Below are 18,990 nucleotides of genomic sequence, written 5' to 3'. Positions count from 1 at the left end.
CCCAATCACTAGCTAAGTAGTAAATCCACCCACAGCTGCCAGCAGTTGTTCTCTGGACATTTAAGTGTCAGGGACATCACACTGCTGTCCTGAAAACCTGCAGGATGGACACTATCTACGCAGACTGAGGAAATGTGAGGTCCAAGTGCATGGCAGCGCTTGGTGTTTATATCTGTCACCATTTATTTATCTCCCACATCCATGTCTTACATTTCCTGCAACACTAATAAGTTTCCATTTTAAAAGCCAGGGAGGAAATTAGCTCCTGATTTTTTTTTTTTTAGTGTAATCATTTAGTAACTGGCACATTATCAAAACATCCTGTGTTACTGAACAGATAAGTGACAGTGGCTTCCCAGGTATGAAGAGCCCTGTGCTGAGCCCCATCCGTCAGAGGGGCCATGCTTAGTTTAAGGGGGAAGGTTAACTTCAGGAGATTATCTCACTCTCCTCTGAGCACAGCTGGTTGCCACCATCCCAAACTTGTGCAGAGAGCTCTTTGGCTAACACAGGTGCAGCTTCTAAACTGACTTCTAGACTAGGTAACTCCAAGAGAAGGCACATAACAATGCTCACAGCACCTTATTCGCAATCCCAAATGCTCCCTAGCAGGTGAAAAGGCAATCTGCTCTGAGCTAGGCAGACTTGAGTATGTCAGGGACACTGTGTGGAGCTAAAGTTGGGCACAGTAGTTCATGGATTTTCTAGTGTTGGAGTGGCTGAGGCAAAACTCATCATGGGTTCAATGCCAGGTTGGACTACAACCTGTCTCAAAAATAAAAAACTATAAAAGAAAGTGAGGGGTGGGGATGTTCACTAGTGAGATGGCCCAGTGGGTAAAGCACTTGCCGCCAACCCTGAAGGCCTGAGCTGGAAGACTGACATAGTAGACAGCCCAGCTCCACGTGCCCGCCCATACACATACACATAAATAAACCATAAATGTAACGTGAGAGAAAAAGCACACACTCAAGAGCAGGGGATGGCCCAGCTAGTAAAGTCTTGTTGCACAACCCAGAGCATCAAAGTCTGGATCCCCAGAACCCATGTTTAAAGATAACACAAACAACACCAACACACCTGGAACTCCACAGCTGGGGAAACGGAGACAGGAGGATGCCTCAGACTTGTGGCCAGGCAACCTGGCTCAGTCAGTGAACACCAGGTCCAGTAACAGTCCACGTCTCTAAAGACAGAGTGGAGTGCCCATGCACGATCATCCATCCATGAAACCATTCACAACCACCACATGACTCCACGTAAAGTTCAAAAGTAGACACCACCCCCCACCATGAGTCCAAGAGCAAAGAATGGCAGCTTCAACAAGTAAGGGAGGGCAACCCTCTCCAAGAGTTAAAACAAACACTGGTCCCAATCTTGAGTTAGATGACAATTTTAGGTATGAGACCAAAACACAAGCAAAAACAAACTGGATTTCATCAAAACAGCATGTCAGGCATGGTAGCAGATGCCCTGAACAGCAGGCAGATCTGTAAGTTCAAGGCCAACCTGGTCTGCATATCAAGTTCTAGAGTGGCCAGTACTACTTAGTAAGACCCTGTCTCAAAAAGCCAAAAAACAAAACCCAAACAAACAAAAAAACTACCACTTGCATGTTTGAACTATAAGCATAAAAACACGTTTAGAACAGCAAGCCGGCCTCTCTAGTGCTGGAGAACAAGCGCAGAACACTAGGAAAGCATTCTACCACTGATGTCCACTCCAGACCCCAAAACAGGAGGCACTGTTAAGGCAAACAGTGGCGCATGTCTGCAAAACCAGCATGTTGAAAGGCTGAGGCCACCCTGGGCTACATGAACTCTGTCTCAAAAAAGCAAAAGGAGGAAGAGAAAGAAGAGTCAGGAGGAGGAAGAGTGGCGCAGTTCTTGCGCAGTGCCGTGGCACAGGGGTGCACTGGCAGTGCCAGACACTTGCCAAGCTGAGGCAGGAGCTCTGGTGAGCCCAAGACACACCCAAGACAGCATCAAGGGTGGGGATCGGGGCAAGCAAAAGACAACCGCAGTCAAAAAAACATCTGCAAATCTTATACCTGGTAAATGATGTGTATCTAGCTAGAATATAGAAAAAGACTTTCATAGTTGACTAGAAGACAAATATTGTACCCCAGTTCAAAACTATAACTTCTCCAAAGCAATAGAGAAGTAGTCAACACATCCATGAAAAGGAGCACACGGGAACTCAGGGTGCTGTACTTGCACCTTCATGCACACACTGCTCCTGGCTCTTGGTGGGAAGAGGCTCAAACCCCAGCCCTATCATCTACTCATCTGCATTGAGATCTGGAGGACCTAGCAAGTGGAAGAGCCATACACAGAGAAACATACCTGAAGTAGCTGGACATAGCATGACTCATAGAGATGGGCAAGAACCAACCTGGGTTCCTAAACTCAATTAAACCACAAAGCTCAGGACCACATTTAAAAGCCAAGTCCTACTCAATGGTGGCCAAGGTGGGAAGATGAGGAGTCCATGCCAGCCTAGGCTGCACGAGGTCCTTTTCAAAACAGGGTTCTCACTGCCTTCAGCAATGAAGGCTCTCCAGCAGCAGTGAATCCTGAGCAGTAGTGCACAGCACGCCATGAGACCATGTGTTAGACTGACACTGTGCAAGGGGCCTCTAACGCTGGAAGAGAGGGGTGCTAGGAGGATACCACACATTTCTGTAGGTCTGAGGTCCTGCAGTCACCCCTGCCTAAGAGGCAGCTACAATCTCTCAACTGGTCTACAGCCTCCTACCCAGTGGAAAGAGGAACCAGAGTGCTCTGGCTGGAGACAGGCAGGAACAAGGCATCCACACACCTCCCAGCCTCTGTCTATATGGTCCCATGAGACAGGAGGTTCCAGGGAAGCTGCCCTATACTCCTGGGTAGACATCTGGCCAGCACGAGAGGTGAAGGCTAGATGAAGGGTGGAGCACATCGTCCTAGACAGCTTTCTTTCACCCCAAATTACCCATCACATGGAAGGACGGCCCCAACTAAACCAGACAAGGTATCAGAGAAGGTCAAATCAGACCTCCGGGTGTAAAGGGAGACAGGGAAGACAGCAGCTGACAAAAACAGGTCCTGGAGGATACAGCATTAACTGTTGAATGAACACTCATACACACAGTCTCCAAGCAGGAACACAGAGCCCCATGACTGCCAGCCCTGTAGCACATGGGATAGCATCTCCAATGGGAGCACTGTCAGGACAACCAGCCCCATGCCCAGCTGAGCTGTGAATTCATTTTGTTTACTGCTGGTGTTCCTTCTGGACCATAAAAGTTTTACGAGCTGGTAAAACTTCTGTGCAAATCCTGCAGAGCTAACATGATAGATGGTTTCTGCGTTCAGCACAAACTATCTGTACTTCCCAAACTTGGTCAATGCCAGCCCAGCCACACTCTGGACTTGATTTCAAGGTCTGTGCAGGTTCTACTGTTCAACATGCAGACTTCCTTTCAAACACAGTGCTATAGAATACTTCAGGAAACGAGAAACAACCATTAAATTCTCCACATCAAATTTTATTATAAAAAGTATTTGGTGTGTACTTTATTGAGAATTCTTCTCTAAGACTGCAAACACAACACTGGAAGTAAATTTTCATGCCATCAACAAGAACAACCACAGTAGAGAAAAACAATGGGAAGAGGAGTGGAAATTCACAGCGATGTGTACTCTAACTTCTGTTACAACTAACTGCCATCACAATGCTACTGGAGAAAGATGAACCAAGGGTGGTTACAGTACTGAAGGAGAGCACCAAGAGGGACAACTGTCGACCTATACTACAAACAAGTTTTCTACATAATCTATAGCAAAATGGACAGCCAAGGACTATCAACCTTCAAGTTCCACTGTCAATAAAGAGCTATGTCTAGAGGAAATTGAGCATTAGAAGAAAAACCTGAAATTCTGATCATCAGGAAGAGGCGTCCTCAGCATTCCACCGCCCACCCCGCAACCACATGACCACCAAGCAGGACCTCTGTCGCATCCCTACCCTACCTCCATGTTCACTCTGTCAGTTGAGGACAGAAGACATCCTCAATCCTCAAAGGGAAAAAACCCAAGTGTTAGTTATATGTACACATATATGTGCAATGTATGCATACAACGTGTATATAGACACACATACCCATAAGGACCCTAGAAAAACATCAAAACAGAATCCAAGAAAAAGTAGTGAGCACAAGAGAGCAGCGGTGGCTGAGTTTCGGGGCACAGTCGCATGAAGAAAGTCAGAGGGAGGTGCTGTCCACATCAAATCTGAACTACAGCAAACTCCCTCACCTGCTCACGGATGCCCCCTGCCTGCACTTTCACTGGACACAGTCACAGACTCATGCTTTGTAATGTATACTAACACTGTGTCACTGTAGCGGCCACAAAAGCAACAGCCCCAGCTGTCCTGGAACTCTCCTTATAGACTAGGCTGGCCTTGAACTCACAGAGATCCACCAGCCTCTGCCTCCTGAGTGCTAGGATTAAAGGCCTGCGCCACCACACCCAACAGTTTTCAACTCTTTAAACCAACGTAAAGACTTCATAGCTAAGGATACAGTCTGTTGTAGAGTACTTCTCCAACACCCTGAACCACTGATGTCATACAACATAAGTGTCATCAACTGAGTAAGTCCTCTAACTCAACTAAAAACTTAAAGGTATAAAGATCAAATTTAATAATTTTTTAGACAATTCATGTTAATAAACCTGAAGTCACTGAGAAAGTAGATGATGTTTCTAAGAGAAAATTATTAATCAAAATCAGCTTTTTGACACCGTTCCAGAGGCAGAGACAAGTCTGGTTTACTACCGAGTTCTAGGATGGCCAGGACTATATAGTGAGATCCAGACTCAGATAAACGAAGAAAAAAAAGGAGGAGAAGAAGAAGAGGAGAAAAACCCCCAACACACACAAATCAGGGCAGGAAAGATGGCTCCGCCCCAGACAAACTTGTCCTTTGACCCTCAGAACCATGAAGGAAGGAAAGAACTGCGGCTTGTGTGCAACACACACACACACACGAGATAAAACAGTGACTGGAGAGATGGTTGGTGATTTTTCTAAAAATATTTATTTATTTATTTATTTATTATGTATACAATATTTTGTCTGTGTGTATGCCTGCAGGCCAGAAGAGGGCACCAGACCTCATTACAGATGGTTGTGAGCCACCTTGTGGTTGCAGGAATTGAACTCAGGACCTTTGGAAGAGCAGGCAACGCTCTTAACCTCTGAGCCATCTCTCCAGCCCGAGATGGTTGGTGATTAAGAGCACTTGTTCTTCCAGAGGCCTTGAGTTCACAACTGTTTGTAACACCAGCTCTAGAGGATCTGATGCACTTTTCTGGCTTCTGAAGGTACCAAGCACATACAGGCAAAACACTCACACACAAAATAAAATAAACGTTTTTAAGTAATAGTACAATAAATTTTAACACCTACCCTTCAAACAAAGCATACACATAACAGGCTCACTATATCATCAGAATATCAAATGGGACCTTAGTGTTTGACCCCGGGAACGAACAAGTTGATAGCACTGTGCATGGTGACATACAATAAAAGTCACAGGCAGAACCAAATCCTCCAAATGTACGCAATCATCATATGCCAACACCAGCTTCCCATAAAAGTCTTAACTATGACTAGAAAGCTATTTTAACAGATTGGAGAGGTGGCTCAGCCACTAAACACTAGGCTCACAACTCAAAAAACAATAAATATATTTTAATATTTAAAACATTCCAAAATAATATTCAACTCTAAGAGAAACCACCTAGAATATGTTTAAATTCCAAAAGGTAAAACATTACAGTAGTACAAGTGGAAAACATACTTTTTATGGGGTATTATCTTGTACTATTTAAACTTATGTAGCCATGAGTTCACAGTATTTTCATAATTTAAAAAATAAAGCAGAGCCGGGCGGTGGTGGCGCACGCCTTTAATCCCAGCACTCGGGAGGCAGAGGCAGGCGGATCTCTGTGAGTTCGAGGCCAGCTTGGTCTACAAGAGCTAGTTCCAGGACAGGAACCAAAAGCTACAGAGAAACCCTGTCTTGAAAAATCCAAAAAAAAAAAAAAAAAAAAGAAATAAAGCAGAGCCTGCGAGATGATTCAGTGGTAAAGGGGCCTGTTACTAAGTTTGAAGACCTGCGTTCCCACGACCTGTATGGTGAAAGGAGAACCAACTCAGGCAAGCTGTCCTGACTTCACAGGCACAGCAATGCATGTGAGTAGCCACACACACGCAAAATAAGTAAGTAAAGGTAGACATAACGAAAGGAAACTACAGTCCCAGTCTTGGAAGGCTGAGACAGAAAGATCATTTCTGTCTTCAACAAAGCAAGTCCACATTCTCTTTCTCACCACAAAAATAAATACACAAATAAATAAACAACCCTTTTGACAAGGGTAGTTGCCGAATGCAGCTTCTGTAACCTACGTTCCAATACTACTGATATTTGGGATGACACAGTCCTAAACCACAAACTGGTAACTGGACCACTGGTGGGGACCTTCTACCAACTTTTAAAGCTAGGGCAGAGTGAGGAAGACCTGAAGAGGAATGAAAGAAACAACAACAACCCTGCTGACACAACAGGCTGAATTCAGAGACAGTAACAACAACAACCCTGACACAACAGGCTGAATTCAGACACACCACTAACACTCACTACGCTCTTCACTGGGAGAGCCAGATCAGGAGTAAATGGCAGTCATATGATACAGACAGACAGAGGGACAATACCCAACAGCCAGAGAGAACCCATTGCTGTTCTGTGCAACACCACTGCAGATCATGGTCACCTAACTCACAGTTACTTCAGTTTTGTTTTGCTGTCTATAGGGGAAGGCTCCCCATGTAGCCCAGGTGGCCTCAATTCATGCCTCAGCCACACCCTGCTACCATTACTTTAAAAAATATATTTGTTGTTGTTATCATTATTATGGTTTTTCAAGACAGTGTTTCTCTTGTGTAGCCCTGGCTGTCCTGGAACTAGCTCTGTTGATCAGGCTGGCTCCAAACTCACAGAGATCCTCCTGCCTCTGCTAACCATCAAGTGTCCCCAACACCAGCCTCCTAATCCTCCAATTTCTGTCTCTCAGCTCTGATAGTAGAGATGTGTACCACCCTATCTAGCTTCAAAGAAAAGAAAATAAAAGAGAGAAAGGAAGAAAGGAAAGAAGTAAAAAAAGAGAGCGAGAAAGGGCACCCTTGAGCCCCCTTGTCTTCCTGACCACCAGAGGAAGCAGGAACTGCCAGACCCCCTTTTGAGACTTTCAGCACAGCCTGGTGTCCCTCCATCCTTCATCCCTCTTAGCTGCCCCCCTCAATCTCAAGTCTTCCAGTGCAAGTCTGACTTCCTTACATCCATTTCCTCCTTTTACTCAATCTGGGTCCCTTTCAAGAAAATGAATTACCATAAAAACTGAAACAGCAATGTATCCAAATCAAAGGGCAGAGTAAGCACAAGACTCCAAGGCCATGTGTGCAGGGCCACACACAGTACACCCTTCACCTACAGTCAGAAGACTCCACCCACAGCTACATACATGTGCAGGGTACACACAGTACACCCTTCACCTACAGTCAGAAGACTCCACCCACAGCTACATACATGTGCAGGGTACACACAGTACACCCTTCACCTACAGTCAGAAGACTCCACCCACAGCTACATACATGTGCAGGGTACACACAGTACACCCTTCACCTAAGTCAGAAGACTCCACCCCATCAGAATATGCAAGTTTCATAGGGACTGAGCCTCAGAGACAAGCCGAGCCTCTGGAGAACAGGAATTCTGTTCTGTCACCAATGTAGTACTGGCAATCCTGGGTCCTTCATAATATTTTGTGGAGATGGGGATATAGTTCATTGGTGCAGTGTCTGTCTAATATGCATAAGGCCCCAACCCTGAAAAAATAACCATGGGATGAGAAATGAGAAGTAACAGCACCCTGGCAGTGCGCATGCAGCTCTGGGGAAGCTGACTGACAAGTGGACTCTACAAGAGCTGCAAACCTGAAACCCGTGTCTTGCTTGAGAGGCAGTGTGGGGCGATCACCAGGTACCACCACAGAGCTGAGCAGCAATGGCAGAAAGCAGGACTGGCATCGGCCTGTAGAAGTAGCTGTTCCTCAGTCTGCCCTACCCACCACCCTCCTCCATTTCACCTTCCCAGGCTACCACAGCTACTTCCCACTTTGCTACCAGACAGAGATGGAAGCTTCTCTCTGAGCAAACTTTCAAGACAAAGAGAAACTTATGTTAGCAAATTACCAAGTTCTGGCACTGTCAATCACACTGACAGGGTCACATCCTTTTTATTCATTTATTTGTTTAGATTTTATTGGACTGGGTATGGTGACACGTGACTTTAATCCCAGTACTCAGGAGGCAGAAGCAGGCAGATCTCTGTGAGTTTGAAGCCAGCCTGTTCTGCACAGTGAGTTCCAGGACAGCCAAGACTGTTATACATGGGAACTCCTCTCGAGAGGGTGCTTATATGTGTCTGTATGAGTATATGCCACAAAGTGTACTGATGTTCACACAGAAAATAATGTCAGATCCCGCCGGGCGATGGTGGCGCACGCCTTTAATCCCAGCACTCGGGAGGCAGAGGCAGGCGGATCTCTGTGAGTTCGAGACCAGCCTGGTCTACAGAGCTAGTTCCAGGACAGGCTCCAAAGCCACAGAGAAACCCTGTCTCAAAAAACCAAAAAAAAAAAAAAAAAAAAATGTCAGATCCCTTGGAGCTGGAGTTACAGGCACTTGTGGGTCACCCTACATAGACGATGGGAACCAAACCGGAGTCTTCTAGAATAGGATGTGCTCTCTACATTGAGCATCTCTCCAGCCTCCACATCCTGTCTCTGAAAGGTGAGGCATAAGGCTTCAAGTCTGTCAGTGATATGGAGTTCTAATCAGACCATATTTAAGTACAGACAGACCATCTAAACCAGAAGATGTGGGGAAAGCGCCTCTCCAAAGACCAAAGCAAGGACAGGAAAACAGAAACCTGGAGACAACTCCTGAAACTAGAGAGTATGTGACCTCAGAGCTGTGGGGGAAGAAACCAGTTCATGGGCAGTCTGGGCAACACTGTGAGACCTGTCTTAGGAAGGGAGAGAGGGAGGGAGGAGGGAAGAATGGGGATGGAGAGGGCTCAGAGGGTAAAGTGCAGCTGAGCAAGCATGAGGACCTGTGTTCACATCCCAGCACCCATGGAAAAACTGGCATGACACAGACTGTAACCCCAGCACTGGGGAGCAGAGGCAGTATATCCCTAGAGCTCACTGGCCAACTAGTCAAGCAGTTTGAGAGCTCCAGGTTCAGTAAACAGACTGTTGTGGTATTATCTTGTTTGTGCTATAACAAATAAAGCTTGTCTGAAGATCAGAGTGCAGAGCTAGCCACTAGTTAGCCAGAGAGGCCAGGCAGGGGTGGTGCACGCCTTTAATCCCAGCATTTGGGAGGCAGAGGTGGAGGGATCTCTGTGAGTTAAAGGCCACCCTGGGCTAGACGCGAAATTGATCCAGTCTAAAAGAGAAACAGAGCCTGGCAGTGGTGGCTCACACCTTTAATTCCAGTACTTGGGAGTCACACACCTTTAATCCCAGCACTAGAGAGGTGGAGACAGGAAGGGAGATGGCTGCATAGAAAGGAATATAAACTGGGAGGAGATAGGAGCTAACTGCAGTCTGAAGATTTCATAGAGGTAAGAACTAGTGGCTGGCTGCTCTGTTTCTCTGATCTTTCAGCTTTCGCCCACTAATATCTAACTCCGGGCTTTTATTATTAAGACCAACTAGAAAATGCACTACAGACTGTTTCAAAAAATACAGTAAAGTACAATAGAAAAAGACACCCAATGTTGATCTGTGGCCTCTACACAGGAACATGCTCACATACACACAGAACACACACACACACACATACATCACACAAAGAGAAACAAGAATGAAAAAAGAAAATGTGCAACAAATATGTGTGCAAAGTCAACAAAAAACTTAAAAATGTTTAGAAGATATTACCTTCATGAAGCAAAAACAAGGTGTTTAAAAAGAACAAGAACACCTAGTAAATAAAATAAAAACCTAGTATGAAATTAAGGTCTGTTGACTGAAACTCAAGCAAAAGGGCAGATAATTCACTCCAATCACATAAAAATCTTGCCTGTCTTAGTAAAGGTGCCCTACTAACCCTACTCTCTATAGGTTAGCTGTGACAGTGCTCACCTATGGTAAGAACAGCAACACAGAACATCAACGTAAGCCAAGTTATGCAGCAGTGTTTGGAAAGGGAGACAGAAGGCAAAGCCTATCTCCAGGGCAGCGGAGGAGAGGGATGCAGGAGTCATGAAACACTGGAGCAGGCAGCGATGCCCAAAGGGAGGTTGGGAGCACCTCACAAGCATGTTGTGTGGGAGGAAGTGAGCCAGGGACTGCTAAATACACAGCCATGGACACACAAGGGTTTTCCATAGTAACCCCCACCCTACTGCCTGAGATCTGGAAGGGCTGGCCACCACCTGACAGGCCCAAATCCTGACACTTTTTTTCTTTTTAGTGTGTATGGGTGTTTTGTGGGCATGTGTATTTGCACACACGTGGTGAAACCCTCAGAGGCCAGAAGAGGACATCAGATCCTCTGGAACTGAACCCAGGTCCTCTGGGAAAGCAGTCAGCGCTCTTAACCACTGAGCCATCTTATTGACCTCTTCAGCCCTGGTCACTCCTAAGAACAAGGTGTCCTACTAGTCCTGGACCATGACATCCCGGTTTGACAAGCCAGTGAATGCAGTCTTGGCTCCATGTTTCTCAGTTTTCATCTCCTCAGCTGGCAGTCAAGTGTGATCCTATCTCATAAGCAGAAACAGAAGACAAAAGGAATCTGAGGCAGAGGCAGCAAAGGAACTGCTGGTTTATGTTTCAATTCCACACCTCTACTTGGCTTTACATGAATGGACACTGACGAAGGTAAATTCAAATGTAAAGAGTATCACTCCAGTGTGTTTTACCAGAAATGTTAACCTAACTTTTAAAACTAGGATTACACAGGTCTTTAAGTCCATTTTAAACTCACTGGGATTCAGACAATTTAACAAGGCAACATCATGAAGCATTGCAGGGAGTTTTTAGAGAAAAGTAACGACCTGAAAAGCAGGGGTTTTTAGAGACAGGGTTTCTCTGTGTGGCCCAGGCTGCCCTGGTACTCACTCTGTAGCCCAGGCTGGCCTCAAACTCACAGAGATCCGCCTTCCTCTGCCTCCCGAATGCTGGTATTAAAGGTGTGCGCCACCACTGCCCAGCTCCTGCAGAGGCTCTTGACACTGGAAAAGCACCCACTTACATCTAGGGTCAAGAGCTTTAGCTGGGCCAGGGCTAAAGGGAACCCAAAGAAAAAGCCAAAAACTAACCAGCAACCAGAAACCAGGAGGCCTAAGGACAACTGTGGTCCTGAGGGAGAGTCACGCAGGGCTGAAAAGAATTAGAGGGAATGTTTTTACAACCTGTTCACTCAGGGGAGAGGAGCATGAACCGGGACAGGTTCCAGTGTGTCAAAATTCCCGTCTGGAGACCACAGGAGTCATGGACTCAATGAAGTTAGGATCATCAGAGAGGGAGAAGTATCACAAGTTCTCCAACAGGGCTCCAATGCAGGACAGAATTTGAATGAAATAATTCAAAATTTTTGAATTTTTAACACATTCCTAAGAACAGCAAAACAAACAAACAAACAAAAAAGCCAACAACAAAAAACAATCCAAAGTGCCCAATAATCTTTTTCGGACAACATTCGTCTAAAAACAATTGTCAGTTACCCACTAGTCAATGAAACAAACCAAAACCTAATTGTCAACAGAGACTGTTTAAAATCAAACTCAAGGGAACGACCTCTACCTCATAGGTAGTATCTATTCAGTTTGTGCACACAAGAGGTTCTTCTGGTAGTTTGTTGGCTGTCCTGGATCTAAGCTTTGTAGAACAGGCTGGCCTTGAACTCAAAGATCCCCCCCCCCCCCGCCTCCGCCTCCTGACTGCTGGGATTAAAGGCGTGTGCCACCACTGCCCAGCTTTTTCTGGTAGATTTTAAAACTAAATAAATTGTGAAAAATTTACTGTGAGGGGCTATAGTCCCTCCCCCAGAAAGGAAAGAGAACTGTCCTAAATACAATACACTGTCAAAACACTTAGGACTTTCTGCTGAGGAACATGGTCACATATGAGATCTCACGCACACCTCCTGAGATTTTGTCCTTACAGAACCCCAGGAATCCAGAATAAAATCTCAGTAAAAGCTGGGCATGGTGACCCTTGTCTGTGACCCTCCTTGACCCAGCAAGGTCAAGATTAAGAGATTAAGAGTCCAAGGTCATCCTCGCCTACACAGAACTCCAGGCCAGCTGAATTACACACCACCACCCCATCTCAAAATAAATAAGTAAAAGTTAGAAATAAGTAAGGGCCAGTGAAATGGCTCAGAGGGTAGGTAAAGGTACTCTGCTACCAAACCTGAGCTTATATCTAATCCCCAGGGCTCAGACAGGACTCACAGGCCTTTTTCTGACTTCCACACATGCACTGTGGCACAGATGTACACACCCATCCACACACAAAGTAACATTTTTAAAAATAAATAAATAATAAAACATCAAAGTGGAAAAGGACCCAGGTGTGTCTCGTCACAGATTCAGACAGGACGATGTGGCTATGCTGTTTCAGGGCCCAGGGTCTCCTAGCCGAGCTACGCAGTCAAGGTTGACCTCCTCAGCACTAGGCTCACAGGCAGCCAGCACCAGGCCAAGTTTACAGGAACAGAGACTGAAGCCAGGGCTTCACACGTGCTAGGCAAACACTCTACCAACTAAGCCAAATCCCTCTCCAGTTTTTAAACCCTTAAAAAAAAGGGGGTAAAGCCTATATTTATTTGGTCTCATCTCTCATCTAACAAGAATCTATTAAAGTTATCAGTCTCAAAAAGAACTTTGTGGGGCCAGTGAGACGACTCAGCAGGTAGGGCTCTCCCTAGGAACCCCGACGACCTAAGATGATGCCCAGAACTCAGCAGTGGAAGGGGAGAGCTCACCCGCACAGGCTGTCAACACGCTGACCTCCACACCTAGTGGCATATATACATAGTCACGAAATAGATAAAATTTTTTAAATTTAAAAATATTTTCTCCTCTTTTTTCAAGACAGGATTTCTCTGTGTAGCCCAGGCTGGCCTTGAACTCACAGAGAGCCATCTGCCTCTAGATCTCCTTAGCCCGCTCTTGCCCACTCGTCAGTTGATCAGACATCTCTGATGCCCAGATAGACAACCTGGACACCTGACTTCCCAACAAGAAGCAGGAGCCAGGAGAGCACCTGCCTGCCAGCCCTACAGGCTCAGTTCCATGGCATCCCGGCTGAGACACTGCCGTCTGCTCACTTTACAGTCTGACTGCCCATGGCGTGGTGTGAGGAGGGACAAAGCAGGACAGGCCTGTTAATGTTTAAGTGTTCCTACTATCCCATCTCATGCCTTGAACCCAGGGTCGATATGCACTTCAAAGAGCTATTTATAAAAATCGAAATTATGCGAGCCTATCTTTTTATCATGAAGTTCCAACATTTCCCTCCAATTTGGAAGTTATTAAAAGATGTTTCTGAAATCTCTTATTTTAAAAAGTATTTTCGCTGGGAGAAACAAACAAAAAAGACAGAAACATTGCAATTTTAGCCAGGCAGTGGTGGTATAAGCCTTTAATCCCAGCACTTGAGACAGGGGCAGGAGGATTTCTGAGTTCGAGGCCAGTCTGGTCTACAGAGGGAGTAGGACCACCAGGACTACACAGAAACACCCTGTCTTAGGAAAAACAATTCCTGTTCCACTGTGGTAGGGTATTTGTACACCGTGTGAGGACGTGTTTACTGTGACTGCTGTTATACCAAGCTGAGTGGCAGTATCTAGGCAGGACTTCTGAGCAGAGAGGGAGGGAGGAGTAGGACATACAGAATGAAAGGTAAAAAGCCATGAGGCAAAACGTAAATTAGTATCAATGGATTAAATCATGTTATAAGAGCCAGCTGCCATTTGGGAGCTGACAGGACAGAGACTCACTATATCCCACATACTTCTTATTCAGAGAAATCGCAAGTTATCAGATACCTGAGGCTTAGCACTATCAGGTCTTACTCACTAAACATGGTGGCCCTTGCCTGGTCATACTGGGCTGGGCACACAGCTCAATGAAGAAGAGAAAATATGGTCACACTGCTGACGAGAAAACCATTAAGTGGGTTGGGTGAAGCGACTTAATGCAAAAGTGCCTGTCATCAAGCTTGACGACCTGAGCTCCGCCCCCAGACTCACAGTGGAGCGAGTGTGCCTGCCAGATGCCCTCTGACCTCCACACATGCACTATGGCACACAGCCCTGTGTGCACACAAGATAAAAACAATATTTTAATGGGGCTTGAGAAATGACTCAAAAGTTAAGAGCACTGGCTGCTCTTCTGGAGGATTAAGATTTAACTCCCAGTACTCACAAGACAGCTCACAACTGTCTGTAAATCTAGTCCCAGGGTTCTGACATCCTCTTCTGGCCTCTGAGGGCACTGCATACATACAGCACATATACATTCATGCATGCCAAACACCCATACATTAAAACAAAGGGGGTGGGTAATTAAAGACATAGAAAACTACTCAGTGGGTGTGATGGCAAACACCTTTAACCCAGCACTCAAGAGGCAGAGGCAGGGGGATCTCTGAATTCGCCTGGTCTACGCAGAGAAACCCTGTCTTGAAAATCCAAAAGAAGAAAAAAAAAACTACAAGGGACTAACTAACCAGAAGGATAAAAAGATTAGCTCTATTTATTAAGTCGTAGCACACAGCAAGAGAAGATGCCCGACAGGGAACTGGGGAGCCATAACTCTTGTCTCCTGGTCTATAAGCCACACAGAGGCCTGTGCAGTGAGGCACGCTGGTATTCCAAACAACTGCTCTTTCACACTCCACTCTGAACTGTGAAAAACTACTCAGCCCAGGAAAATACCCTTTGATGTAACACAGAGGGAGCTGGCCAGCACACTGGGTGCTTGTATTTATTACTATTTACCAGTGGAGACTTTAAAGTGTTTCATAGGCTGCGCTTCAAACACTTTCTTATTTACATGTTGAAGAAACACACATGCGAAGTACAGTATTTCCAACTTTTAATTACAGTCTGGAATTTCATAGAGGAAGGCAAGCAAACGATAGACATAATCAGAGGGAAAGTAAAGATGAACTCCCACAGTGAACGCTACAGCTACGCACCCAATACAAACACAGTGGCGGCGGACGGCCAGGAATAATCTTTACATTTTAAAAACTTTCTATTACTTTTATTTCCCAAATTTCCTCAAAGGCTTCCCTTAAGTTTCTTAAGGGCTGAGTCACCCATTTCCCTTCCCAATCTGAAGAATCCTATCTACTCGTCACTGGGTACTCGGCAGGACTGGTGTGGTGGGGAAAAGACTGGCTCTCTGCCTTTTCAATGCTGTCAGAGACTTTGAAACGGGCAGAATGAAGAATCCTAAATCTCAACAAGCTTGATGCTTCCTGAACTGAAGCCCCTCCACTGTGACATTAGGGTACCTACCAGAATTCTAGAACAGTCTTTTTAGGAAGGCCATTCTTTGCTTTGTCACCAGCACACCTACCTAGACAATGCCTGCACAGGTGTTTTTCCTGTGACACACCACTTCAACGTTACAACAGTGCACACAACTGCATACATAAGAGCACAGGCACTCTAAACTGTGTTACTACTTCACTAAAATTCTACCTTGTATCTAACAAACCATTCTGTTCTATGACTTGTTTGTTGTTATGGGACAGTCTCTTTTAGATAGCCCACATTGGCTTCAAACTCACAATGTAGCTAAGGCTGACCTTCAAGTCCCCATCTTCCTGTCTCTACCTCCCAAATGCTGGGATTACAGGTGTGTCACCCGGTTTGCTCTTAATTAAAAGCTTACACCACTGCAGGAACTGAGCTAAGAGGATAATTTATTTGTAATCACAATTTCCAAGGGCCAAAACACAATTTCAAAACTATGCTTACACTATAGTACACAACTTCTGTTTAGATTTGGAAAGGTCAGATCTTACAAAATCTGCCCTCTTCACATGCTGAGAAGAGCTTCCTCCCGGGAAGTCTGGAGTACCGAGTGGTGAGCACCCACTTTCCGGCCCATCCCTACCACGTGCACGGCCCAGGCCACAGGACACCTGGACCACACCCCACTGGGAAATGAGCCCTCCCTTCACTGTCTCCTCTCATTGCTCACTCACAGGCCATGCACCAGCTGAAGCTGACTGCAGACTTGACTGGATTTCAAGACCCAGTGCTCAGAAAAGAATGACAAATCCAATGTTGAGAAGTCTCAGATTGCAGCAAGTACTAAAGACCTCACTTTCGGAGCAACTCTCAAGTCAGTTCATTATCCAACTGGAAATCATGTCACTGATAAAAGTCCCCGGAAAGCCAGTATTCCCAGCTAAGGGCTCAGCCCTCTATGTAACCAAGAGCAGAGGCCCCACACAACAAAGCCCCAGAGTGTCCTGAGGCAGGGGCCCTCCTCCTGCTGCTCTCAATGCAGCAACATCTGAACGGCAGACGGACAGAAAAGAAGTCCCAATAAAGACTACAGTGACTCCAGCTCTGAATTAAACTCTAGATCCAGTCACCACTGTGAGAGTAGGAGGCCTCCATGTGGAACGCATTCGTTTCCTCGTGTAAATATCAGCTTTATCAGTCCCAAAGATTAGAAATGACTAGTTCAAACTGCACAGTCCTAGCCCAGTGACGAAAGCAACCCGAGGGGAAAATTTGCAGAGTTTGACCTGAACCTACGCCTCATTTCCTCTTGCTCAGTCAGTCCTTGTGAGGGTACTGGGGGTCTCTGGGGAAATGAATGTAAGGGAGGTATGAAGCAAGTGTTTCACCTTACATTCTAACCTGTCTGGGAAATTCCCTTCCATAAATGACTTGCACAAGCATTTGTCCCAATGAAGCACAATAGGTTATCGGACCTACGTTTACTGCATTCACCGGATACCAAGGTCAGATGAAGAAAAGTTAAGTGACAGTTCCAGCTGCCCACCCCCTCCAATATCACAAGAGGCTGCCGCGATTATAATTCGGGAGTGGGAGAATATCTACTTGCTCTTGCATGGTGTATTTAAAATAAAGCTTTTAACATTAAAATTCGCTTGGGGGTGCTAAAGAAAGGGGGATGCCCAGGCCCTGGACATCAAGGGGATGTGGACAGGCTGTCACCTGGGTGGAGCCCTCGGAGCTGGGCTACCGGGCGAAGCATTTGGAAGGCCCACCGGGCGGGGGCGGGAGTGGAGGAGATGCAAAAGGCAGAGGGGCTGCCCTCCCACCCGGCAGAGCAAAGGGCTGGAGGGGTAACTCCAGGCCCGACTATGGACCCCGAAGGCTAGTCCGGGGCGGAGGCAGGGCGGATGTCCCAGGGAGCGCTGCAGGAAATGATATCCAGACTCGGAGGGTGGGTCTAGGAAGCGGCCAGGGCGATGGCCGGGAGTGGGGGGAGTGCGAACGGAGGATGTGGCTCCGGAGCGCAGGACTAGGGAGGCCCGGCGCGGGTACGAGGAGCGAGAGGCGCGGAGGGGCGAGTGGCACCTTACTCACCCCACTCGAGGAACTCCGCCACATACTTGTCGCGGCGCAGCGCCGAGTGGCTGCACTCGGTGTAGAGGCACACCAGCACGTCCAGCAGCGTCTCCACGCTCAGGGCGCTCTCATTGCGCCACGGCCCGTCCAGGAGCAGCTGCTCCAGCTTCTTGAGCCGCACCTTGGCCGACATGGTGCCGCGCGGCCCGCTCCCCACGCGCCGGCCTCTCGCCGCCCGTGCGCCCCGGCGTCAGGGCCAGCACTCCCCGGCCCAGTGGCCGCGCGCCCCGGCGTCCAGTAGCCGCAAAGTCCTTGTCGTCGCAGCCGGGCCTAGGCCGACATCTTGGGCTCTGTCCCGGCGGCACCGAGTCTGGGGCACCGGGCCCCGCGGGTCCATGGGCCGATCTCCTCCCCTAGGCGCCGCCCGCACGCCCGCACGCCGTCCCCGCCCTCAGTCGCCTGGCCGCGCCCTCGCGCGCGCCGTCGCCGACCTGGACCGCGGCGGAGCCGAACACAGCAGAAACCCGGCCGGCGCCCGAGCCCCGACCTCAGCCCGGCCGGCCGCCCAGCCCGCGACCTGCAAGCCAACCAGGGCGCGGCCAGCGCCGCGCAACCAACCACCGCGGGGCCGACCGCCGCCGCGCTGACCTCAGCGCGACGCCCCGCCCTCAGCCCGCAGCTCTTTGGGCCTCGCGGTTCGCCGTAGGAACGGTGTGGGGCGGGGTGCCGAGTGAAAAACCGAGATTGCGGGTGGCGCACGCGCAGAGGAGCCCGGGCGGGGCGCCGAGCCGCGCGCTGTGTGTCCGGGGTCCCGTAGTTCGGCTCCGTCCCCGGGACTCCCGGACCGACCATCGTTGTCTAGCGGGGCATCTGTCTGGCGCGACCCCAGGAGCAGCTCTGCTAGGTCTCGGTTGTCGCGTCCGAGCTCGTCCGAGCTGTAGCCCGACCGAACCCTGTGCCCGAGTGCGCTCGCCAGACGCGGGCGGGGCACCTGCCGGAAGGCTCCGGGGTCCGCTGGACGCGCGCTCCTCGACCCCCGGGCACGCGCCCCTGGGGATGCGCAGTGCCCTGCCTCGACTCTTGAGATTCTACCCCCTGACTGATTAGGGTGTCGGCCTGGTGCGCTGAGAATTTTGTCTCCAGGCGAGACGCCGCCTTAAGTGGAATCTGCGGATATCCCTTACGACAAGCCCCGGGCCTCCGCAGAGGATCCCTTTGTGGACCCCAGGGTTGCTTCAACAGAGTGAGGGCTTGTGGTTCAACGGGGGCAGGTGGGGTTTCGAAGCCGGAAGCTGAGTG

General features: G+C 48.0%; 1 protein-coding gene across 2 annotated transcripts in view; it reads right to left on the bottom strand.

The window, feature by feature from the left end:
• The window catches only part of Cdc42bpb (CDC42 binding protein kinase beta), a 96,131-nt gene extending 78,098 nt beyond the window's left edge, over window positions 1–18,033 (bottom strand). For both annotated transcript variants that reach the window (XM_075948002.1, XM_075948003.1), the window contains exon 1: window positions 17,710–18,033. In XM_075948002.1, coding sequence (XP_075804117.1) covers window positions 17,710–17,884 — 175 coding nt within the window. In that variant the 5' untranslated portion in view covers window positions 17,885–18,033. The remainder of the gene's footprint in view (window positions 1–17,709) is intronic.
• Window positions 18,034–18,990: the final 957 nt, after the last annotated feature.

This window comes from Microtus pennsylvanicus, chromosome 14 (assembly GCF_037038515.1).
Source record: "Microtus pennsylvanicus isolate mMicPen1 chromosome 14, mMicPen1.hap1, whole genome shotgun sequence".
Classification (NCBI taxonomy): Eukaryota; Metazoa; Chordata; class Mammalia; order Rodentia; family Cricetidae; genus Microtus; species Microtus pennsylvanicus.
Note: the sequence above shows the minus strand (reverse complement) of the source record. Positions and strands in the feature narration are given on the sequence as shown.